The sequence below is a fragment of the Ciona intestinalis genome, chromosome 9 (assembly GCF_000224145.3).
Source record: "Ciona intestinalis chromosome 9, KH, whole genome shotgun sequence".
NCBI lineage: Eukaryota > Metazoa > Chordata > Ascidiacea > Phlebobranchia > Cionidae > Ciona > Ciona intestinalis.
This window is the reverse complement of record NC_020174.2, coordinates 4,303,241-4,329,187: the sequence shown is the minus strand read 5'-3', so window position 1 is coordinate 4,329,187 and position 25,947 is coordinate 4,303,241. Positions and strand designations below refer to the sequence as shown.

Genomic DNA, 25,947 nt, shown 5'->3' with positions numbered 1-25,947 from the left:
GTATTGCTAGACCGTGACACGTTCGATACGTTAAACAATTTTGTAATTAGGGAATTCGGCGTTTTTGAGTTTTATTGCCAATAAACTTTGGTTGTGGCCAAACCCAGAGAAGCCACGCAACGCCCTAAGGCTGTAGGAAGACAATAGCGGCTTTGTCTGTTAGTCTATTGCTCAAAATTACAACGATGGGAGTCGTGGAATCAACCTGTCCTGTCCTGGGGATGACTATACTTAGCATAGTAATCTGGTGTGGGTTTAGAATACAGCACGCAGCAATCGATTTTCATTGCTTTAATTCTGCCTAAATACATTTCCATTTGTTATCTTTTCCACCTTTCATTCAACAGGGCAATTACAGGTAATAGTTACAAAATCCTGTTAACCTTTTGCAAATACTACCTGTAAATTAATTCTATGTAAGCTTGTCTCGTCCAGTTCAGTTTTTTTCGCCGCGCATCGATGTGATGAACTAGTAGATCGAATTGTTTGTGTATTAAAAGCGAAGGGTAATAGGAGCATAACAAAAAGCATCGCGTGATGGGTTATAGCGTTAAGTGCGTGCGTCACACCTTCCAATTATAGAGGAAAGCGTAAACGAAACGAATTAAAATACGTGAAGAAATGGGGCTTCTTTGCACCAGTAGTTAAAAAGGCGACGGTAGTTAAATTGCACTTTATAAAAGCGGTAATAGTGTTTCCTTTTCGTTGAAGAAATATGATAGGGAGGTTAATACTGCATCGTTAGTGACTGCCTGTTTGACGAGTTGCTAACACGTCAAATTATTCACAAACTGTACCAAAGCTCCATACAGCGGTCATATTATCCCGTATACACCATTCGCTATGCGACGCCCTAAACTTCTTCTGCTCTAAATTGCACGTCGTTTTTTGCATCGGTGACGTCATCATAGAATTTGACGCCGTCTTTCAAGATATCCATTTTCTTAAGCATGTTTTGATGCCTGTCCTATAAAACACGAAAAATATTATCATAGATGGTGGCTTATGTATCATAAATTCATAATACTTTTGAGCGTTTGATCAAATAGAAGCGTACCTTGAGTCCACAAATCTTTAACACTATATTTGCGTCTTTGAGCGATTTTGAACCGTGCTTGAATGCTTCTACCGCACTGTAATCAAGAGTCGTGGTGCTCGTGCAGTCAACAATCAGAGTCTTGCAGTTTCCTTTAACAAAAGTCACGAAAGGATGACATTTAAGGTTGTCAGAAGGTGAATAGGATTGGTTAATTTATGGCAGTTTCCTGTTTTTAGTGGGCCAACTTTGGCCACAAACACGTTTTATAAATCAGTCTAGACTACTAATAAATTGACGCATAGAGAGTCACGCTCTACAGTCCATCACCCTTTATATCGAAAAAGCAAGACTATCCTATTTCTGCAACATACATACGCATACCATTTTCCGCATGCTCTTGCAAAGTTTCTTCCATGTACTCTGCGCCAGGGAAGTCTAGACCTTGTTTCACTTGCATCACTGTCACATTGCAATCATCTTCGAGGATTTTTACCCCGGGCCTAAAATGAAAAGTACTTCCGTTGACAGAACAGCTGATGCCAATGTTAGATATTTTGTCAGTCACATCATGACATGCTTTTGCAAGGTTTAAATACACAACAAAATCCGGCATACTTACATGGCGTGTTTTGCAAGTAGAATTAGAATCGAGATTCCGATGCCGGCCATAATTCCATACGCTATGTCGTAGAAGCAAAGTAAAAAGGTGACAACCATCGGTATAGTATCGATTTCTAGAAGAAAGCATAAGCAACATAAATATTCAAGCCCAACCATGGCATTTTTCATCTTAAACCGCCTATCTAAACCCCAAGTTAAAATGATCCATGTGCATTGCATATTCAAGTTCAAACAACACTCACTGTTTATCTTCCACACTGTCCTCATACCGCGGAAATCAAAGAGGTTAATCACTGCCATGATGATCACCGCAGCAAGTGCGGGTGCAGGAATGTACTGGAACGCGTCCGACAGAAACTGCAGAGCAAGCAGAACAACCGCTCCAGTGAAAATTCCGCCCAGTGGGGTCATTACGTTGCTCTGCGCGTTTACTGCTGACCTATATAGCAACAGTTATTGGGAAACAACACCTATTGAGAAAACGACTCTTTTGAATTCATGGCTGTAGTTTCTATAGCGTCATCTGTTTTTTTGTATTGTCGATTGTGTTTAACTCCCCAAAACACCACATCCGCACGAAACATCATTCGTTCAAATTACGCCACAGCCTAGGAATGCATCGCAAACCCATTCGGTGACACACATATTTAGAACTAATAGTAAACATTCAAAAAATCTGTACCTGCCGAAGCTGCCTGTTATTGGAAATGAACTGACGAATGAAGAAAAGAAATTTGCCACCCCGATAGTCAGCAATTCTTGTGAGGCGTCTACCTTGTAATGATTTTTCCTTCCTGTATAATAAAATATCACAATTTTATCGTTAGTGGAATATGCAACAAAAAAACGCGACATCACAGTGCTTAAAAAACGATTGTGATGCACGTCACAGTTGGGACATTGTTACGTGTTTCGGCTAAATTGCGACAAATGGTTTATTTCGCCAAAAACGCTGTCAAAATATCTTACCGAATGCTTTTGCAATTGCAATTGACTCAAGAAAGGCCATAAGTGGTATAACAGCCAAGCCGCTCCCGAGTTGCTGCATCATCTCTGAGAAGCCAATCGTCTGATTTGTACCTGGGGGCATGTGTGTGAAACTGGGTAGCGCGAACGGCGGAAGTCCTCCACTGATGTTGCGAGTTAAAGTCAACGGTCGAGTATCAACAGGCATTTGGATATCCGTTATGAGGTACGCAATTGTCGCCGAGAGAACAACAACTACCGCGTTACGTCCTGCAAAATCAAAGAAGGCATATCAGCATTTACGCAACCTGCTACGCCAGTTTGCCGTCAACTGATGCGTTCATTATGAAATCCAATCTACTTTGTCGTACATAGCAACCATAGCTAAGCCGGCACAAGCCAAACAACAATACGTAACGACGTTAGTTACATACGTGAAAAGCAAACCACCCTTGAATTCGTCACCTGTGCCTATGAACCACATCAGTGTTCGGAGTACTTTGATCACAACTCGGTCTTCTTGGACTTTGACCCGAGCCCATTTCTCCTTCATCCACTTCAGCAAAAAGAGAAGCAACATGGCTGAAACCCCCATAACAAAATCCCATATCCTAAAATGGAATGTTAGTTAAGCATCACAACAACTACGAATGACCCAAGTCACCTACTTTGTCTGGTTCATATGCGTCAATATGCCGATGATCGTCTCAAAAAAACCTCTAGGCGTGCTAATGCCAAAAATTTTCTGCAAAAGCAAAATAGTTAAGCTTCTGTAAATTCCAAACTCAAAAGTGTGTACGACCCCGAGTCGAGGTCGCATGAATCACTTGTGGGCGATTCCAACAATACAGGACAGTTTGCATACTAGTGGCTTTGAAAAAACGCAATTAACGCCCCGCTTTCCACATAGGTTAAAGAACTTCACCCTTCCGCAGCGATAATTAGCCCCCCAAGGCTGCAGGCAATATGGGCGGACGTTCCAAATCTCAACCATGGCGAACCACTGACGCCTTAGCATCTCGCTAATTGGAAATGTTGCATAAGCCGCTCACGTAGCCCGCTATATTTGGTGGTTGAACCACACAAGCTAAAAAAAAGTCAGAGCCACGACACTTTACCTTCAGCTGGGTGGTCGATATGACGATAGAAGCGGCCGACATGAAACCAGTTATAACCGGATGAGATATGTACCGCACCAGAAAACCAAGGCGAAAAACGCTCATTCCGAACTGAATGATTCCACACATGAACGTCAGTAAAATCGCCATCGTAACATTGGTCTGAGTTGAACATTCCCAATGTTATTACTTTAGTTTTCATAAAAGTCAGAACCATTCTAAAAACGTTTTTTTGTCGTTAATATTTTATAGACGTACGTAAGGCACGTTTTTAACGTTATTTATTTCGAAATTTATAAGTTAGGAATTTTTTACTGTGTGACCAGTGCAACCGATGTATGCAACAACTTCTTAAACCAAGTGATGGCCAAACCTACCGTTTCTTCGCTCCCCTGCTCATGTACCTTCCACGGGTCGTGCGCATACTCAGCTACTAAGATGGACATGATGGCAGTCGGTCCCATAGTGATGTCTTTCGAAGTTCCCAATAAGCAGTAGATAAAGCTTCCCATAAAAGCGCTGTAGAGGCCGTACTAGAAAACAATGCGTATAAATGCGATTTATAGGTTACTTTATAAAAACGGAACAAGCTGAATTTTGCGATTTCCGGTGTCAAGCACAATAAACACCACCTGTTAGTTGGTGTATTTTTGCCTTCAGTAAAAAAGGTTACGAAAAATGACCCCTCGTGTGATCTCAATATGTAATGTTTTCAAAATAGCGCGATGGCCGATAAACATATGTTGTGCCGCGTGCTGAACATGTACTACAACTTGTAAAACAAGATATGTTGTCCGGTGGACAAATAAGATATTTTGTTTAAACCATAAAGTGTCGCTTTTGTTGACTTCCAAGAAACGGGTTATTTTGATCAATTTTATCTTGTCTTTCGCATACACATTATTGCGTGATTTGCAGCTATTTTAAGATCCGTTGGAGATAACAACGCCAATGCTGCATCTCATATACATCGCACGTTTGTCACATTGTGATGCACGATTTTGGCAATGAAATGTTGATGCTGTCTAATTATAAGTTTTTAACCACCAACACGCGTTTCATTGCACGTTCTGTTATAAAGTTACACAAACACGTTCTTTTATAAAATCGTTATTTTATAAAATGACAGATGCGTTTTAATTTACCTGAAGTTCAAGTCCAGCAAGAGCGGCGTAAGCCATTCCTTGCGGAATGACAGTGAGCCCCACAGTTAAGCCGGCAATGAGATCACATTTGAATGTCTTCAGTCGGTAACTCGGCAGCCACTTCGAGATAGGCAACTTGTCTTTCACGGTTTCAACAGTACATGCATTTTTCCAATAAGAATTGCACCCCGATTGTACCTGTCTTCCGGCCACTTGAGCGCCTTGTTTAAATTCGTGCAACCTTTTTCGATTTCTTCCCCCAAAACTGTCGTCGCTGGTGGAATCAGACATTGTACTGCCTTTTAGTAAAGATGAGTCTTCACTTTTTGTGCTCTGTGTGCTGCTACTAATGTCTCCTTGTATGTATGAGATGGTCAAAGTTTTACAACTGTCGTTTTGCGACTGGGAATCGCAGTTTTCAAATCCGGTGCGTTTTTCCATTTCTTCGTTCGCTTTTTTTGCCCTAAAAATGCCGGCAAAAAACGACAGTCACGTTGCAGTATGTGATATGGTTTGTTTTACCTCAAACGTTTCCGCTTAGAATGACGTGCAACCTAAAAAGTATTAAATATAGAAATTGTCATAAAAATATCACATCATCAGAGTGCAGTCTATATACGCTTCGCGCCAACACTCTCAAATTAACATTTAAAATAAATACACAATATAATATTCAATGTAACTATTTTTTAAACACCCGGCACTAAACACTATAACTAATTCACTCGAGACGTTTTATAACTTCTCCACTCTTTTTCTTTTTTACAAAACTAGCAAAGGTGTCCTCTCGTAAGTTAATAATCACCTCTTGAGAATCAAACGGAGCGCATGTATTAGTAGATTATTAATATTGTTACGATAAGACATTCCTCAGCTCTCAAACATGCGCTTTTATGTCCTTGAAAAAAATTAGTCGTAATTTTGTAAAAGGTTAAAAACGACATTAAATTCTTTGTTTTAAAGTAACGAAACTTTTCGATATCCATTTTTCACTTCGTATATTTATTTTAAATACCCCTAAAACACTTTTAACGTATGCTGGCCTACTTCTTCGGGAAACAGTCTCTTGGTAAATCGTTGCCTCTGAAAACGCTAGGCCTCTCTGTTGCATCTAATTCCATGCACATTTATACACATGTATATATAAGCCATTCATACGTCATCGCCTGTGAGAAAATACGTTCGGTCCGGACAAGTCAGTGGGAGGCATTTAATACGCAGATGCGTGGTATTGTCGCTTGCGTTTTTCAGCAGGCGTAAGAACGCGTCGCTCTACACTCATTTTACAAGGCAGTGTTAAGAAGTTTAGCATACGCGTGATAATAGATAGTGCAGCTCACTCTCGCTGTACCGACCAGAGTTGTTGCAGTCGCACAGCAAAAAAATACGACTCGATCTGTTTTCGTCGCCAGCTCATTGGCATCTTTATGATCATCTGGTATATATGACGGGTACACCATAATATATGTTGGGGTTGACACGCAATGACGTTAGAGCGCGCGTGCGTCATTTGCCCATGAAATTTATTACCAACCAGTTAAGGGAAATTTAACAGCGTACAAATTTGTAACTCTTCTAATGTAATTCCCCGTTCGTACCAATTAGAAACTCAATTAGGCGTAATCTAAGCTTGGAGTTTCCCCTAAATACGGTTCAGGCTTTTGTGGACCCGGATTACCCGGCTACATCATTATACCCGATTAATAAGTCGCAAACCTATTTTACCCCTAGATTAACATATATCAAGCTGTTTACGTTTTATCACAATTCACAACTTCCTTTTTGATCGACGTACTTTCCTAGTGACATGAACCAACACATAGTTGGTAAATATACAACCATCGCCATGGGCTCAATGAGTTTACGCTTTTTCCAGGAAAAATGCAACATTTATGTTATTTGATGTCCATTAATTTTCTTGTTTTTATATTCCTCAAGGGTGGCTCGAAGGTTTTATAGTTTTGGCACCGTAAACACTAAGAACTTTGCAACTTATACATCAAAGATAGGGAACAGTAACACGGAATTTGTTTGTGATTTTTAACTTTCATTCTTGCCGTCAAATTTTGTGCAAGCTCATTTAGCCTACTTGCGAGGCTCACGTAGACGCATGACGGGTCACCTTAAGGGTCAATACTAGTCAGTTTCCAGAAATTGCACCATCATTTCCCAGTGACTATGCAAAAGCGGCTTGTATATCAAAGCGCTTCGATTTTTTAACAGTTAACCGTATTAGCATTGATCGTCTTATCGACTGAACTTCCTATACAGAATATACAACGCTTAATTTAAATGACTATAAATAAATGCTGTATTAAACTGTTTAATTCTACTGTAAATCCACCATATTATACATACAAACCTGACGCAGGAGGCACTAAAACGCCTTTCCAACTAAAACATATGGTTTTATACAGCTGCAAGGGCAACATGACACAAACAAAGCCAGTATGAACAACCTCACCAGTAACAGAGTCTGAAAGAATACACGATAAAATTTTCAAGAAGGTCAAATCTAAAAGGTAACACTTTTTTACTTTTTTAATGGAACAGTCCTCTGCGAACTATTAAAACACTCGTGTTGCTACTACATTCTCCTCGTTGATGCCTTTTACACTAAGCGACCCGAAGTACTAATATTTGACTTGCTTAAACATTTCTTTTTGAAGGGCATACCCTGAATTTTAAACCTGTACTTTTTAAAAAGTAAAAACTCTGCGCGACATTTAAGGCGGCGCCATTTAACTTTGTGATTGTCGTGCTAGCGTTTTTGAATTTAGAATATAAAAGATGTGCGCTTTATTCATACACTACAGCACTCATACTGCAAAACGCTCACTTCCTGCACGTCTCGCAAGCAATCTATTATACAACTTTCCCTTGTTGCGTGCTTTCGTTTGGTGCCCATTGCAAGCAAAGCCGTATAAACATCTTCTACGTTTACAGCCATAATCGATTACCGAACGAAACTTACTTAATGTCGTATCGGTATAAACATCGCTCTATATTCGTTACGGGTGCTATATGTGTGTCTCTTGTCCAAATAAAAAAAAAACTAGATAGTTTTTTTTATAGTACGTATATACTTGGTTTGTAAAAAGCGCAATATCCAAACAACTGTATCAACACTACACACCCTAGCGGGTCGTTACGCTACGCCCTTCCTAGCTAGCATTGGATGGTGCACCGCATTTCAAAATACCGAACCTTTATCATAACGTCCTCCACTGATTTTAAGAAAAGGTCGAACATTAATATTAATAAACCTACACCGTTTTGTTTCCATGTATCACGTTGTCGGGGTTTGGGAATCTGGTGTTTTCAAGGTTTTATCCCGAATCTAGAATATTGATTTCGTAGCATGTTAAATACGATATGACTGATACCGGGCTCATTCATGGTTTTAATTACTCTGAAACTGTTCTAAACTGAGTTATATGTGGTACATGGAAAACTGATGCCCTAATTTAGCGGAGTATTGACGTCATACCATTTACCGGCAACCAATGAGGTGGCCCTGTGTTTGAAGTAAGTTTATGATTTATTTAGGTATTCCACTCCCGTCATTTGGGTTTTCGTAAAAAAAGCGTTCTTAACACATGAATGACGTCATGAGCGATACATCCTTTCCCGCAACACGTGCAGATACTATTCATATTCGCCTGGTTCTTACGCACACGTCAGTATACTTTTATAGCTCCTATTCAAAGATGGCATTCTTACGAGCGAACTCGCGTTTTCGCCTTTGTTGCGTTGCATGGGATCTCCCACGTGACGCATAAGCTGTGTCACATAGTTTATAGGCGCCTGTTATGCTTTGTTTGTCGTGTGATTTTGCTCACCCTTCTGCGGGTGCTCCAATGAGTATTAACGTTTCCCTAGTGATGTGAACTGCGCAGATTCTTTCTACATTCTTATCCTTAACAGTAACCTGTCCATGACCTTTATTTGACCTCCCATGCACTTGGCTTATCATGTTATACAAACAAACGTAGAACTAACGAGATTTAAATGTAATTTTGATCACGATTTTGCCTCATGCGTGTAAGGTGTTCGTTTTCAAGTGTTTGCGAAGAACACACAACAACTCTAAACGTAGTTACAGTAAATTTAGTAATTGGTGCGATGCTGTATCTATCCTCCGTACCTGCGTTACCAAATCCAGAGTCAAATATTTAAGCAAGCAGTTGGCCAACCTCTATTGGACTTTTTTCTGGTAGACTTTGTTTATTTCTTTTATCTAAGTTGGTGACGATAATGCGAATGAAGTATATTTCATGACTTCTACGATCGACAAGTTGGAGAAAGACGCCAATGTAAAAACAAAGCAACAAATAGAGTATAAAACAGTAGAAAAGTAGAAGCTGTGTGAAAGAAGTATAGTTGTACTGCGGTCATAAAACTATGTTTCGCAAGAAATATTTCTATAGGAATATGACATCCATGTTGTGGCTCCGCATGTTTTGATAAAATGGCAGTACATCACCGCATGTAACAACGATACGGAATGCCGAGTGTTTTGGCAACAGTGCCAAACATGTTATGGTAGTGCAGTTACCTAATGATTTTGAAACGTGAAGTCATTCGTTGCCAAGTGGCTTCCGGGAAAACGTACAATAACATTCGAAACATCAAAAAGACTAAACACTCCGGGTACAAACGGAAGGAATGCAAAATGTAGACTATATCTACCTCTAACAACAATACGAACTTTAAAATCAATAGGAACAGCCAACTTTCCAAGTGAGATACAGAGGTACTCGGACACTAGATTAATAACGAATGTGGTACCTCAAAAGAAATAAATTACGGGCACCGTCTAGCGTCTGTTTCACACTGATCTTTCACAGTACTATACCCGTGCTGTATATTCAGTCCGCTATAGATTGTACGCTAATGAAAGTCACGTATGATGTACTACGTTTGGAATGTCCTGGATGTTTCCACTTGTTGAACTTGACATAACGCCTGAGTCACTTGACGAAATAGAAGTCGGCTCGCTTCCACTGAACGGTAATGACTTCGCACAGTTTAAATCCCGTGCAGGAGAGTTTGCAGGATCGTTATACGTACCACTGCTAAGCGAGGTAGGTGACGTCACTGGTGATAAAACTGGGGTTCTGTCAACCACGGATGCCTCTAGCGGATCACTGTTTGTTTTGGAAACGTCTTGCTTACTTGTTTGAGCTGATTCTAAACTGTTCGTTACTTTGCTGTCGTCATTGAGAGCTGCTATTTCGGCATCGTTGGTTCGGGAAAGAGAGTCTGTGACGTCACCTTCCCAGAACTCGTTTGTAAACTCATTTGCGGGAATATCAATCTCGTCGAGTATCGAGCCAACTGTTATGTCCCCGTCGTTACTGTTAATGGAATGCTCCGATACAGTCTCGGAAAAGGAAGGCTTGGAAATTGTCGCTACAGACGACGCTACAGAAACATCATGTTTTACTTTAACATTCGACCGAATGCTGTCGTTGTCTTGAACATATGACAGGCCCGTGCTCCACTTGGATGACTGCTCCTTTCTCAGCGGTTCGTACCGTCTATGTTTGTCATACTCTTCTGGCGTAAAATCAAACAGCTTGCTCGGGGCAGTGGTGTCAAAACTTTGATCAAATGATGAGAGAACTTTGTCTGGGTGGAAAGGGTTTGATGCACTGGGATAGGTAGAGGAAAAGAGTGAACGTTTACTGCTTAATGGGTCAAAGTCACTTGTTATAGACGGTGTGTAATCTGAATCTGTAATTTCCATCAGGGAAATTGATTCATCCAAATAAGTGACTTCTTTAGGCTGTGTGTATCGAATTTTTGCCTGTTCTGTTGGTTTTACAGCAGTTTTAGCTTCGTTTGGTCCGACTGAGGACTGAACTTTTAATCTTGTGTTCTGTGGTGGTGGACTGATCACTGATTGCCATGATGATTCTGAGGCAGAAGGAGAGTCATTGAAGTGAGTTTCTGGGGTGGCGGGGGTTGATTTTGACAGGTTTCGCTTCACCTTTGGTGGGGGATCAAGTCGTGGTAAATTGAACGAGGCTGTTGAGTCTGGTGAGATTGCATCACTAACAATAAATATACAAAAATCAATATTAATCCAGCTGCTTAAGAACAGCAGCATTCACAATTAAGCATTGCTGAACGATTTAAAGTTTGAGTCGGAAATCATAAAAACATCACGTTTAATTGAGGTTTTGTGAAACTGATTTGACAAAACTGGTAAATTAAATGGTGATTCATTCATGATTGGTTAATCTAAATGACACAAACCATTTAAATGTCACCATTGGTCAACATACCCATAGGAGAGGACCCTTGTTATCACTGCCTGTGCACAAAAACGTCTCCACTGAGTCGCTTGGAAATTATTTTACACTGGTTGTTAGAAATAAGGAGCAAGTCTTGCAACAAACAGACCTACCTTTTTTCACTCTTCTTCTTGGAAGTATTAGTTTGATCGTGGGAGACATTACTTGGTGATGACAAGCGATTCCATGCACTTCTCTTTTCAGGAGTCTGGTAAAGTTTTAATCAAATAAAAACTTGTAACAATCTTTACACAGTTAATTCATGCCAAAACACATTTGTTTTGTTTTAACCACATGTTAAACGTAACTTATTTAAAACGTAAAGACCAAACATACAATAAGATGTTAAACAAGCATGCGATGTGACACAATGCACCCAAAACTAATTTCGTTATCTAAACCTTATCAATGCTTGAATCCATTTCTTTTACTCTGGTTGTGGATCGATCAATGCTGAGAATGGGGGAAAGTGTATATCCATTTCTACAAAAAAAACATATGTTTTGTTACAACCTTTTAGGTATCATTGTGTTTTTGTGTTTAGAACGATTGCCAAGCACATTCTGTTGTCATACCACAGTACCTAAGAATTGCTTGTTACATACGTTTGATAGTTAGTTTGTGACGTTGAAAACATAGATGACCCTTCCAGCATGCTGTCAGTGCCATTTGACTTGGGGTAGCTTGTGTTCGGATGCCCTCGATGTATCTTAGATGGTGTGGCTAGTCCGGATGTCCATATTGAGGTGTTGCTGAAATAATAATTTAAACTTGGTTATAGGACTGTAAAGCATTTTACGATTATACAAGACATCACACAAAATAGATGGATACTAATCATCCCAACTTACGCGGTATCATCCAGATTTAACAAGTTCATTATATCAGTTTTGCCTGCTCCACTGGAGCCTGCTGTTGCAAGTGTAGTTGATGCCATGGAATGACTGACATGTTGATAACCAGCCGGGTTAATACCTTCTTCATCTTCACTTGAACTTGAGGATTCTGATCCTGAATCTGATGATACTGTAATTGAACCTGGTTTTAATTGTAATGCATAAAAAACTGGTTTTAATTGTGAGGTAATGTACTCATACCATGATCGGTACCTGTATACCATGATCGGTACCTGTATTCTAAATTAGAGTACAACAGGGAGTTAAAACAATAAAAGTTGAATATGTTAACCCCATAGTTTAGGCAGCTCATTGTTTTATGCAAAACCTAATGTATTATGGACAGCAACCCTCGCCTGTTCTTAATTGGCCTCATAAAATGTCAACGTGAATTTTAAGAAGCACAACCCGAAAATCTATAAATTATATTTTACTTACTGCTTTCCAGATGATTATGTTGATTACCACCAGACTTTGACAATCTGAGCTCAGCAGATTGCAGTGTTTTTTTCCCAGAACGACCAATCTCATTAGTAGTAGGAGTAGCTTGCGAAGAAATGTTCATGTTTTCGAAGAGGGAATCATTCATGATGGGAAATGCCTGATAAAATTAAATCATTATACATGCTATTCCTTTATTCCCCTCAATCTTACCTTTGCTACCTTGGATGCAAAAGATGGAAGATGGACTGGTGCTGATGCAGGAGTCCCAGGGTCCACAATAATTGGAGCAGGGGTACGTTCACCATTATGTAATCGGTACTTTCCATTTGAAGCGTCTGTACATGTATTGCAATCATTAAAAATTAACAGAGACATAATTAATACTAGCTGCATGTCTAGTATCCTATATAGCATGGCAAATGCAGATAGAATATCTAATTCATTATTCATCTGCAATTTGAGGCTACACTTTCTAACAAATTACTTCAGATTTGAAATGGTATGAAATTGAAGGTTTTAATTATTCAGTAGATTTTAATAACACCTCACTTCCTTCCCATAGCCCACTAGCTCGGTAATTATATTACTTACTTGACAATCTAATCCATATTTCATAATCAAGTCAGAACAATAGCAGTCAAACCCAAATTACCTCTGGAGGTGGAAATTCTCTTTTCCATCTCACTGATGTGGGAGACAAGTTCACTCATTTGTGTAATTAGTTCACGGTTCTGAAGCAGAAGCTGATGGTTTCTTGCCTGCAAAGAACACATAAAAGATTCCGGTTGGTTATTGCATTGACATGGAGAAGGTTTCACTTATTTGCAATGTTTATTGTATTAATCAAGAGATCACAGTTTACAATGTTACCTGTGCCTCTACTCTAGCAGTAGTTTCCGCTGAAAGCTGATCTTTTAGCAGCTGCACCTGTAATAAAAATACATTAACTTGAATGTATATAAACAAGCAGATTGAACCAAACGTTTGAAGATATTTGGGTCAAAGCATAAAAATGCAAGAGACTTTACTACTTTACCAACCAGCATGAGTGTAATGATTAACAACTCACCTGTGAAACTGCCACTTGTGTTTGCTGCTCAGCTTGCAAAACTTGCTGCTGCATGAGCTGCATTTGATGGTGTAGACTTAAAGGTGCATCCCCTGTTATGGCAGATATTTTTCCTGAAGGACTTAACCCATTGGCCGTTGCTCTTGTTACAGCTGGTGTGGATTGCTAAAGTCACAAACAACAAACTTAGTATTCAGTAATACATTACAAAAGATTCATAGGGTGGGAACGATATTACTTTGCTCTGAACCGAATCCAAGTCTGTGACCCCTGTCCGGTGACCAACATTGGGTTCAAGTTCTGTGATGTCAACTGCATCTATATCAGTTTCTTCTACTTCATCTTTCTTTGATTTTCCATCTGGTATTAGGCAAATATCATGTTTATTTCTAACTGTACTCCAATAGTTTATTTGCTATCTACAACTTATGTGGGCTTTTTGGTGTCTTCACCTATATTTTACAATTGGGCCAGTGTGAGGATACTTTGGGTAGGAGTTTACCAAACAGACATAAAGCCATGCCTTCCTTATGAGGAAGTTATTCACACCTCCTTTGCATTAACGAGTTCGTGTAAATTGCCCTATTAAGTACAGCACTACATTTTAATCATGGTACCTAAACAGAAATGAGTTCTACTTACATAGCATTTCCTTATTGCCCAAGCAATAGGAAGCAATAAACATGATCAGTCTATTTTTCTTGGTATATTCTCAAGTATTTCATATAAATTGTTTTGATATGAAGTTACCTTTGTTGTCAATTTTTTGTTGCTCTGTTTCAGTTGCTTTTTTCCCCGTTGGTGCTATAGCGTTTTGAGCTGTGTTAAACTTATGACAAACTTCGAAAGCTTGACCAATGGTTCTTACAATTCTCATTGCTTGGCTCTTTTAAATAAATACTGTTTAGAAATGGTGGCAAACATTATCATGGAAACGACCAAAGCAACTTCCTTCAATGGTGAAAATAAACCCATATACTACAATACTTTTCCAAATCAACTGACCTTCTTTGTTGATTTGAATACATTGCAGCGAAATACATTGCTTGAACCATCCCTTGCAATGTAACTCCATATTTTCAAGTCATGCGAATCATGTGATACATAAAAGATCCTGCAGTGCGGATAAACAGTAACATATTGGTTCCAATATGAGGGTGTTTTCTTAAGCTTAAGATGCGTCAATTGGATATTTATATCAATACAATTATCGGTTGAAAATCAATATAGATAACTGCATTCAACCTTAAGTAAAGCTGGCTTTACTCTAGTATTCCATTAATGCTGAATAAAAAAGGAAGCATATTGCTTTGAAATTAATGAATTTTACACTTTGAATAAAAAACTACCTGTAGACTGGATCATGCATTAACAGCAGCTTACGTTCATCCCACATCAGCTCTTTTTTCTGCAGAATATACATAACAATCTTAAATAGCACAACAGGTTTAATATAGTTAGCCCACATAGTGAATAAACAGATCATACTTCATAAAAAACTTCATACCTTTGTTCGTAAAATCACTTTAACACCATCCACAGAAACTACCACATTCACTTTTCTCTTCTTTATTCTCTTTACTTTGAACTCATACTGAAGAAACAAACAAAGCTTTTAATACAATAGTCTATGATCAAAAGCTTTTCATAGGGTGTGGCATATTTGCAGTCAGGTAAAATATGGGGTGAAATTGAATACATGCAGTGGTAAGAAGTATGTGAACTCAGTGCGACCCACTGAAGCTCGAGATATTCCATGTACTCCTTTACCAAACCAGTGGTAATTCATGTGCGGTATGACGTAAATACAGATTCTGATTCTGGGAAACTAACACAAAGTTCCGCGTGACAGAGCGAGTACAAAAGCCCCAAAAGAAATGTTTACCAGTCGACTTCCTCATACCCAATGCACACTCCCATGTGGCGGTTACACCAAAGCGAAGTGTAACCTTAGTGGTATAGACCGCACAGCTTAAAATAACCGATACTTAACAACATTTTGATCTTTTATTAACAAGTTTTATGAGACTATACCCTCTGTTAGTTCTCTTTTAAAACGTCATCGGCTCTACGACCATTAATTACACGCCGCTATCGAAACAGACGCAAAATCTTTGGTTAAAAAAAAGAGCCGCAAATGTGTTGCAATTACTAGAATTCATTTAACAGCCTTTCAACACGCGGTAGTGTTCAAATAAGAAGGTTCGTAGAATGGATTTTCCGGTGCAGTGACTCAAGGGTCCAGGGCAATTTTCTTTAATGCGTTTCAAAGGCGGATAGGTAGCAATTAAAAGGTTTATATACAGCTCAAAGCTTTTAAGTTTCTTGCAATCGATTTGAATAGCACTTTGGCTGTGACCTGTAAAGTTATTGCGGCTACCCAGACGATGCCGAAATCCTACCCACGATGAGAGGAATTAGCCATCAATATTTCAGACCAAATGCCGCATTAAATATTCACGGACGGGAATCGCTGTAATTCGAATCCTTGTCCCAGGGCAGAGCATCTAAGCTTGCAATCACACGATTCGTACCACACAGAAAGCAATTACAATTCAATTTAACAGTAAAAACAAACCATAGAGGAATGCGCCGTCAGATTAGTTTTGTAATTACAGAGCACACGGAACGCGTTGGAATGACTAAGTTCCCAAAGTTAGTCGTGCGAGAATGTGTGGTGACACTTGGTATACTTGTACAGCGGATCGGAAAGTGTCGGAATACCTACGACAGCAGGTCACGGATTGGTGAGGCCTCGAGTTCCCACACAAAGCTTACCAAGTGAAGCGGAAAATGCTGTTCTAGTAAGACCGCGAACAATTCAATTACCTCTTATAGCTTGAATACTGGGTCGCGAATCTCCTGAGGGTGTTCGTGGACAGCAATACATGCATTAGTATATATCTCACTTTAACACATACTCAATTGCTTATATCCGACCAGTTAATCTAAAAATTTCCACGAAATATATTTCCGCGTTATCTCTGTCGTGTGCAAGTACTAATCCACAAGCGCCATATTTAAAGGGAACGAACAAAGACATCCAATAACAGGCGCCAGTCATCCGTTAAATGTGACCGTATTTACTGGATCACGGCTCGAACAAACAGCGTGGTGCAATAGTTAATCAAATACAGACGTGAGCGGGACATCCGCATCGCCAGTATGTCCTACTTTGCTACTTGTCAATTTAATCACTAAAGATAATAATTTCATTGTATTGGTAGTTGCCAAACAAACTGTACATACTAGTGAATACTAAATTAAAACCACAAAATAATTTTGTTTCGGTTTGATCACACTATTTCATTTTCCTTTACCCTCAGAACACTAAAGAATATACTAGAGGTGCATATCAAATAAAAGGAAAATGAATAGCCAATACTATCTTCAAGCTTATTTCCCAAGGTACTCCACTACTTTCATTAATTATCTCTCTTTATTAACAAATAGGCAATGCTTCTGGGGTCTATTTCCATTATTTCTTTTTTTTCGGTACACAAATAAACAAAGGTTTTACAACTTTAAAATAGGGGTAAATTACCACTGTCTAATGATTACTTTTGTATTCCATACTTTTTGTATTTCAGATTTGAAATAAATAGCACATAAATGCACATTAAACTTAAAGTAAAGTTTGTTTAACCCAACAAACAAGTCTTAAACCTTTATGGTCAATATTGTTTGCTTAAACTAAAAATATACATTATTAAAACATAGCAGTACATTGAATTTGCCTCACCCACACAGCATGCTTGGTTCAAGTCTATTTTAATGCTTATTTTAGAGCTGTCAACCCCATACACACATGTAAGTGCAACATGCCAGTTGGTAACCCAATCCAAATCTTAACAAAATATATTTTTAACTTTCGTAATACATAGAAAAGATTTCTATTTCAGGAAATATGGTTTTATAATTCAACAAGAAAATATGAAAAAAAAATCAATCAAACTTTAAAGCAGTTATTTCAACTCTATAGGTAAGTTAAATGATTCTATGTGTGTATAAGAAAGAGGTATTTTATGAGATACCTTATTCAACATAAGCACATTTTTGATTTTACAAGAAACTTATTCATCTTTCTTACCCTTATTCTTCTCATGGCAACAACAATTTCCATTCGTCCTGTTGGCCGAGGTACGTCCAATGTTCCAATGTACTGTAACAAAAAGAACAGATTTAGTCATTACCTTAAGTCTGTTCTACATGTAGCCTTCCACGTTAAGCTTAAAACTTAATTTCGGTCCATTCAACCATCACATAGCAAATCATCATATAATTTTGCTATCATACTTTTGCCTTGAAATTGATCCCATGGTGAAAAGCTTCTTCATTATGAAGTGGGACTCTTGTATCATAAGAATCATCAACAAGATTATAATCTTTCCTCCTGGACATTCGTGATGGCATGGTTGTTCATATATCTTCAGTACTTTGTAATTACAATACTCCAGGGGTAGGGTATCAAAGAACACTCGGCTATTGATTGGGCAGGTGATGGCTTATGGTAAAGTGTTCCATTAATATTTTGGAGAAAATAACCACAGAGTAGTGTATCGAAATACCCTATATATAGCAATTGGCAGCTGCAGAAAAACAAATAATTGAACAGGTGATTCATTTTTGCTTATTAAACAAAATGGGTGAAAAGGAGAAGTTACATTATTAATTAAAACAGTTCTGTTAGTACTTCCTCTTTTTTAATAACTTTAATCAGACGTTCTATGGCTGAACATAAGTTCTATAGCCAAAATACTTTAACACATAAACACATTTATCAAAATATTCATACTGTTCCAATCTGTCTATCTGGCTACTAAAACAAGTTTACTTTTTCCACCTTTAAACAAGTAAGCTACTGATGGACAACACAATAGCATTACAATTTACGTTGGTGCTACACCGTTCTAGGTTCGCCTTATAACTAATTTAGCCCAATCCAAGAAGCTTGTCTTTTCCTGGAAGCTGTCCAAAATCTCTCAATATAGCCACCAACTTTACAGGATTACTCAAACAGCTACGTCAAACTAATAAGATCAACTGAATTGCCAATCCATTCTTTCCAGATTGATCCTACCACGCCAGACTGAAATCCATTTGGGAACAGACTTTCCAACAAAGCGACAGAACGCCGACGCAAACCAAAAGCGAAGAATTCTAGACAGCAATTACAGGCGAGAGTTCGCTGTGGTTTTAAATTTAGAAATGAGGGTGACACCGAAACACTATTTGGCACTTTCGATTACATTTTCCGTGCGGTAAAATACCTCTTGTTTTGGAAACCAGGATGCTTAGTTTACACAAATAGTAGGGTTCACTTCCTGTATGCAACCAACACAAACATAAAAAGAACATGTAATACGTCGCTTGTAAAAAAGTTGTGGTGGCTACATTACTTTAAATACAATTTTCCAAAAAAATGATTATCTGCAGAACCTTTAAAACTTACTAACTCATTCTTTACTTCTCGAAACATAAACTCCAAAATAATTCGAGCATTTCCCCCGAGATGTTAATTTTGTCTTTGCCGTTACAGCCACTAGACGACAATCGAGATACGCATTTTCTCTTCTCGAGATCTTCTTGTAGTATAGTGGGGTAAGACGGGACATATTTTCACACTCCCTTCTCGTCTAATTTGGTACTAAACAAACAATATTTACAAAACTATACAACTGTAGCACCTTGACTCTAAAATAATGTTGTTAATTGTTAATAACAAGATCAGGAGATATGGGTATAACGGTATCCCATCTTCACCCACAGTAATATAAATCAAGGTTACTTTTTGCAACTATCTGTGAAATGATAAAAGACATAATTGACTTTAAGTATACAGACACCTAATGCATATTAGCGAGGAAAATTCACTGTCCAACACCTATCGATTTTATCTTTTTATTAGATCACAGAATCGCTTTTGATGTCTAAAACTTCCAGATTTACTCAATAATTGATGAGTTGCAACTTCACTATCACAGTAATTGAATTAACTCATGCATCAGTGATTTCGAACGTTTCCAGGAGCTAACACTCCTATCGAACTGATTCTCGTGCACATTAGGATCTAACCCATTGGTACTGATCATCTGTTTTACATTCATATCAATTCGACCGCAGTGTGTCTTCAAATACAAGCTTAATAAAGAAAACCAACCGAAGCTGAATTAAGCAACACAAAGTTATGCGACGGTTCAGAAGGTTCTACTACAACCGGGGAAAGCCAAGCTGTAATGGATTGTGCTGCTTTTATGTGGCAGGTAACATGCATGCTCGTTTTAACATTATCCAGTCTACCACAAATATGGCGGCTACATAAAGAAATTAGGCAACAGGGGCTAGGTAACCAATACGTTTTAAATTTGTCATTTTTGTTTCACAAACTTTCGAAGCCATTTATAAATAGACTATACTGTGATCTAATTTTTGACAAATCGATGAATTACATCTGAACTTCAACCCAGATAAATGCATATAGTCGTTCTATTCATTTAATGTAAGGCATACATTAGCGGAGTTTTTATAAAGGAACCGCAAAAATGACTTTTTAAAACGTTGTGTCAGCGTAGTTTTGGACCAACAACTTCGCGGGAAAATAAATTGGACCGCGCAATACATAACCAGCCAGCTATGTCGGAATGTAAACAAACAGATCTGGAGCTGTCAGTTACAACCATTGGAATAGTTCCAGATGAATTGAGTTCTGTGTTCGATCTAGAAAGTATATTTCTCAATCAGACTATTGTCTATCATACTATAGCCTAGTTTATAATTTGCCAAAGCTACCTTGATTTTATAGTTGCTATTAGGTGTTAAAGTGTCCCGTCTTTCCCACTCTACTGTATATCATACAAAGCTACACGTATGGCTCTTTGTGAACGTGTCATAGTTTGTTTCAAAACAATATAAATATGGTATAGAGTTACACATGACACAATGCTGTATTTGGTTATTCTTTTGGTGCCAGTCATCAATGCTACATACTTCTTACCTTTTCGGTGTGTTTACTTTCATGTGTGACACGAAACTGGGCTCCAAAACGATGGAAACGAAACCCTTCCCCTTTGAAACAGGATCTTTGACTCGGGAGCAAGTTTGTTTATACGACAAGTGTCACGTTACATGCGCTTCGACCACACAAGAATGATGCGCACCACAGACTGACTTATACGACGTTCTGTAACACGCGTCGTTCTCTATATGCCCAATACCAACAAACCTTTACCAATTGTGAACATTTTTAGTTAAACTTCAACAAGGTTTTACAAATGCCGATGCGTATATGTTTAACTCAGTCAGCGTAGGAGTGAATCTAAAATGTGCTGTCTCGTTTTGTCAGGGTGTTTTAGCCAAAGTTTTAGCCTTTGAGAGATTTCAGCTGTTTGACAATGAGATAACCGTCAGTTGTTTAATCAGAAAAGAAGCGATCAAACGCACTTGAATGACGATTCTCGCGCTCTTTTCGGCCTTCTGTACAGTTAAGGGTCTTGCGGTCGTCTAGTGTGTACCCTTGATGAAAAGACTGGTGACCAACTGTTTGTAATTGTTAACCTCTCGGTGTGTACCGCCCTTTTTTCGCGGCCGGGCGCCGGTACCATGTTCCGCACTAGCAAGCTCAGACAGTATTGTCTGGCGAAAGAATGCAGAGGTTATTTACAATTGAAAGTGTAATGTCTCCTACGTAGATAATGATCAGGTGAGACGACAGGTATCTGCCTAACTGAGAAACACCTTCAGATTAGTAAGGCTCTGGAACGCGATGGCGATCTGGTTATGGCGAAGGATAAACGGTATGAAGTCGTGTTTGTTAGTACGGTTTTGGCATATCCCAGGTCGCTTCCCTTTACACTGTAACAGTATAATTTAGGGGACCTATAAATATTAATTGACTATCGCTTACAAAATCAACCACAGTGATTCAGAGCAAACTAAGAGAAAAGAGAAACGAACATGATGTAATGCTACCTGTCTTTGAGTCACCTTTGGACGGCAGATTATTTTAGGGTATTTTGGGAGCTTTATATTATATTAGAAACAGCTACGACAGACCACGCTTCTTGGTCACTGCCAGCAGTGCGGAAAGGGCAATTAAATAGTATGGATGGTCGCATTAAAATGTATGTAGGTCTAAATTGACTTGAAACCTTGGAGGGCAGATATATGGAGGGATTACGTTCATGCTGGTGCTCACTTACCAGTTTCAGTTAATTTTGTTTTATTACGTAAGTTAGTTCTTTCTCAGTTGCTAGACAGTGTAGCTGTAATTCACTCATGACGTCAAAAGTGAGTACACTGAACTTCAATTCGTTGTTTTACCCCTCTGCTTAATGATAATGTAAATCCAAATCATGTTAATGGTTTGTGGGTTTCAGGAGAAGTATAGAAACTTCAGTAACACTAAATTATAATCACCCTACACTGTACTAGCGTGATTCAGAAGCTTTATTGTCACTCGTTAAATCAATATTGAAACAAGTGTTACAGGAAGTTCTAAATACGCTTTGGCCAAGCGAAGATTATGCCATTTCTTGCTTTCTACATGCAAAATTACAGAAAACTGCTCGAAATAACACGACGTGTTTTCCCTCTCATATTACAGCGTGCTTCGGCGCTAATTATTAGAAACACGCACCAACAGCTGTTTAGAAAAACGTTACGCTTGGCAGAGGGAGTGTACGCACTTTAACCGTTATGTGATGTAAATCATAGACTTGTCTCATTTGTTACTAGATTCTGGTAGCTCAGAAAAAATTGTACGACGCGATGCGCGTCTCATGTTTCAGATTCCAAACGAAAACAAACCAGTGCTCGACAGGTATTCAATTACAGTCCAGAATGCTTCGTATAGCGACCCGTACGTAAACGCCCGTAAGGCAGTGAATGCGAACACATTCGTGGACATTGGCAAAGGTAGATATCAGACATAGTAAGCACTAAAGAGTCGATAGAAGCTCAATTGATTTATGAGCCAGACAGTAAGTATATTTATTTGAGATGTTTGCTATTGTTCACCAAATACGTTATAAACCCCGTTTTAAGACCTTTAAAGGAAACAGCATTCTTAGTTTAAGAAGTTGTACAGGACAGGTAGTTATATCTATGGTGATGCACAGTTTATTGTATGACCTACTAATAATGGAGAAAGTCTACGATTTGTTTACTCGTGGCACACGCAAAGGTATTAGGTATTTCTTGTTCGTATGTTGCAGTATCGTTTCGGTGTAAACGACAAAGCTTTCGCGACAGCTATGCAGCTAAAGAATGGTGGATGACACGAAATACGTTTTAATGGCTGTAACCATATGGTGTGACGTAAAGTACGAGATGAGCTGAAACAGTTCGTGTATAGTTAACCATTTCAATTAAGCTGTCTACGTCAGACTTTCATGCCGAAATGTTACCAAGCTGCTGTTTAGTGCTTTGGTATACCTAGAAACTCAAATTCGAAACTGTTTACTGCGCTAAGGTGTATTAATGTTCCATATGTTATATATCAACGCAGGTAAGTTTATAGTTGAGGTCGGCAGATGGCAACGCCTATTTGTGCAACATAATGCACGGTCGAGTGCGGTGGTTACGGTACATTCTAACGCTGATTACCCTTTCGATATTTAGGAGAAAGTGTGCGTTTACTCAGATGTTCCAACAAACACTTGTTGTTGTCTAACATTCTTCACGCTGAGTTTGTGAAGCATACGCTATAACTACAACGCAGCAACCACAAATTTGATAGAGCTACGAGAATGGTATGCGAGAGTTTATTGAAGCTCTGCGGACGATCGTCGAGTTTTCGACACTGGTTTATACAACGCCCTGTCCATCGCTCAACGAGTTTAATTAAAATTCGACTTTCGACCAAACCGTCATTCTAGTCGCTCTGGGGTGCCCAGCATTGCCAGCAGATGACAACTCGACTAGAAGTCGAGATTTGTAGGATCATAGCAATTACATCACTCGGTAAACAGTTCCCACTGTTGCCCGTTTTCTTTAACCCAAACTGGATTACATAAGCCTCCCGCGGTTCACGCTGATAAGCAATCACGCGGTAACCAACCAACAGCATTTCTAGCTTTGTTCCCTTCTATAGAAAAAGACTAAATGCCATAGTCGAGTTTAAATAAGTTTGCAACATTTACCCGCTGTTAATCGACTGTACGATTTAAAACGAATTCCGAGAAAGGCATACATAGCTCACGAACTATTGCAACGTTCACTTTTGCATACGTAATCTAGCCCAGTACAGTATAACATGTTTTAAAAGAAGAGGCTTGACTTTTTATACAAGAATTAGTTTCAGCAGGAGCTGCTATGGTATAGGAATTTGCAGTTGCCAATAACAATGTGTTACATTTCCAGATCCTCTATACTCTTTGAATTGTTGTAAAGTAACATATTACAAATTTTAATGAAAAAGTCCGAAAGACCACTGTCGCTCCCGCCGTCCCCTTCACCGTGTGACGTCATGACGCCTACGTCACCAATTGAGACGTCATGCTGTCGGTGCCGACGGGCGAAGAGCGTCAATTCAATATTTTTACCCCGCGACGAACCGAAGAAGAAGTCTCCGCGGCTGCCCAAGCTTACTTGGTCTGTCTTCAAAGCCAAAGACAAGGGATTAGGAAAAGCAAACATAGCGGATAAGGACTACTTGGCCTCACAAGATCTGAGCCGCGAAGCGAAGTCCACATCCTGGAGATTCGTGCCCAGAGATCAAGTCGAACAACCCAAGCCAGCATGTGGAGCGCTTTTTACCGGTCGCGCCCCATTCGTCATTACTCCGATAGCCACGCCTCGACAGTCTAAGCAAGCCGTACCCACAGACCCGACACCGATGACGTCTTTAAAAGATGAGCAAAATCAATCAGAAATCACCTTACGTAGATTTGTTTTAACCAAAGAAAGCAAGAACCGGCCTAAACCTGGAATACGTAAGATTGCACGTAAGTTTTAACCTATAAATTTGGCCAGACACTCGAAATGTTACTAGCCCTGATTAATGGATATTTTATTCTAGAAACCGTACGACATTTTAAGCAGGCAAACGTCATATATAGCGTGAATATTAATCGTGACTATAGCGCCAAGCATAGCTGTAAAGAAGCGTGGAGCAGCCACATAGTCCTTTGAAACGCAGTGTCGGTTGTAATCACATATCTTCAAGTGTAGGCCTGGATAGTATTGTTGTGTTAAGTGCCCAAGCTTGAAGTACTCGCCCGCTGTATACAGTTAACCATGTTCCAAAATTTGATTTTGTAACCTCGTTCTGTATTTCAGGCGCACAAACACATATTTGTATGGTTTAACCTACTTTTTTTAATGAGGGAATCGAGTTCAAAGATTACCTTATACATGCAACAGATGTAATTCAAACACTGATTGCCAGAGTGGTATTCGCTTTAACTAAAGTTGCGGTTAAATTCGCCGATAAAAATAGCATTTCGCAAGGTAATCCGTGCTAAACACCTTTTTAATTTTGTGTCGGTAGCGGGCGCTACAGGTACGCGGTTTGGTAGACACTAAAAATATCTTATTACGTATTTGTTTTTCGCCTTCGCTTGGCGAGAGAACCTGTTACAACCAACCGTTCGGCTTACGCTCGTAAACAGGCCGACCTCTAAAATTAATAGGGGAATGAGAGATTGTTGCGATACCGCAATATTAAATGTTTCGCAGATTCATTTCAAGAAGCATCATAGTTAAACATCACCAAAAAAAGTTCGGAGTTTCGCTTACCATTCTCAGCTATAGAAAGCCGAAAGTAACGAGATATATAGTGAGGTTTGGAAATGGAAATCCCGTTATAATGTTGCAATACCAATTGCAATACAGTTACTCATTTTTCGATTAACGTTCATGATGATTGAAGACCGTCATTAAGCATGAGCCAGAGCATTGTTTGTTACCATTTTTGAGTTCAGATAATCGTGTACGCTTAATTGATTGTACGAACGCAATATCACGACTCAAGCGTACTTGGTGCCAATTTGATTATATTTAATGCATCGTCGCAGCTTGACGCGTCCAGCAATGACAGAAAGGACGCGCGACCGAATTTTAGAGATGTCAAAGTCACGTGACTGCCATAAACCGCCATTGAATTATTAATAAGATGCTTGGCCCGGAAACATGGCAATACACACTTGAAAGATCTAAATGACGATAATAGTCATGGAAACACAATCATGCAGTAGAAGGCAGGCAATAGCCAATATCTATCCATATCCACGAATACAATAAGAGGTCTCGCGCGGTCACGAAAATGTGATGGATAGTTTCAAATCAAAAGAGAGTTCGCTGAGGTCGTTTATGCTGCAGAGCTTGTCCGGAATGTTGTACGTTACACA

General features: G+C 39.1%; 3 protein-coding genes and 1 long non-coding RNA gene across 11 annotated transcripts in view; 1 reads left to right on the top strand and 3 right to left on the bottom strand.

Annotated features, from left to right (window-relative positions):
- Positions 1-473: 473 nt before the first annotated feature.
- Positions 474-7,402, bottom strand: LOC100183516 (sodium-independent sulfate anion transporter-like). The gene is made up of 13 exons (XM_002124221.5): positions 7,252-7,402; positions 4,890-5,443; positions 4,122-4,277; positions 3,745-3,906; positions 3,295-3,371; positions 3,092-3,237; positions 2,630-2,896; positions 2,343-2,454; positions 1,903-2,099; positions 1,659-1,773; positions 1,421-1,539; positions 1,058-1,188; positions 474-967 (listed from the first exon to the last, which is right to left on the bottom strand). The coding sequence occupies exons 2-13, from the start codon at positions 5,328-5,330 to the stop codon at positions 854-856; spliced, it is 2,037 nt and encodes a 678-aa protein (XP_002124257.3). The 5' UTR covers positions 5,331-5,443; positions 7,252-7,402; the 3' UTR covers positions 474-853.
- A 1,694-nt stretch (positions 7,403-9,096) lies between these two features.
- Positions 9,097-18,191, bottom strand: LOC100187541 (carboxyl-terminal PDZ ligand of neuronal nitric oxide synthase protein-like). Of its 5 annotated transcripts, XM_026836078.1 has the most exons (18): positions 17,897-18,185; positions 17,691-17,762; positions 15,108-15,194; positions 14,950-15,029; positions 14,606-14,714; positions 14,351-14,486; positions 13,839-13,960; positions 13,601-13,765; positions 13,402-13,458; positions 13,184-13,289; positions 12,742-12,866; positions 12,526-12,688; positions 12,043-12,217; positions 11,797-11,943; positions 11,593-11,674; positions 11,305-11,399; positions 11,183-11,240; positions 10,816-10,948 (listed from the first exon to the last, which is right to left on the bottom strand). In XM_026836078.1, the coding sequence occupies exons 1-18, from the start codon at positions 18,011-18,013 to the stop codon at positions 10,946-10,948; spliced, it is 1,899 nt and encodes a 632-aa protein (XP_026691879.1). In that variant the 5' UTR covers positions 18,014-18,185; the 3' UTR covers positions 10,816-10,945. The 5 variants fall into 5 exon arrangements, with proteins under 5 accessions (XP_002130127.1, XP_026691876.1, XP_026691877.1 ...); XM_002130091.5 differs by lacking the exon at positions 11,183-11,240 and having other exon boundaries at positions 9,097-10,948; positions 14,950-15,008; positions 17,897-18,191; XM_026836075.1 differs by lacking the exon at positions 11,183-11,240 and having other exon boundaries at positions 9,097-10,948.
- Positions 18,192-19,772: 1,581 nt separating this feature from the next.
- Positions 19,773-25,947, top strand: part of tensin (tensin homologue) — a 47,605-nt gene continuing 41,430 nt past the window's right edge. For 2 of the 4 annotated variants that reach the window (XM_018813129.2, XM_018813128.2), the window contains exon 1: positions 23,954-24,543. In XM_018813129.2, coding sequence (XP_018668674.1) covers positions 24,009-24,543 — 535 coding nt within the window. In that variant the 5' untranslated portion in view covers positions 23,954-24,008. Of the gene's footprint in view, positions 19,864-23,952; positions 24,544-25,947 lie in introns of those variants that run through there. The other 2 variants (XM_018813131.2, XM_026835746.1) reach the window with 2 other exon arrangements.
- LOC113474553 lies at positions 19,942-24,010 on the bottom strand. The gene is made up of 2 exons (XR_003396223.1): positions 20,595-24,010; positions 19,942-20,317 (listed from the first exon to the last, which is right to left on the bottom strand). It is a non-coding gene; the product is annotated as an uncharacterized LOC113474553 (long non-coding RNA).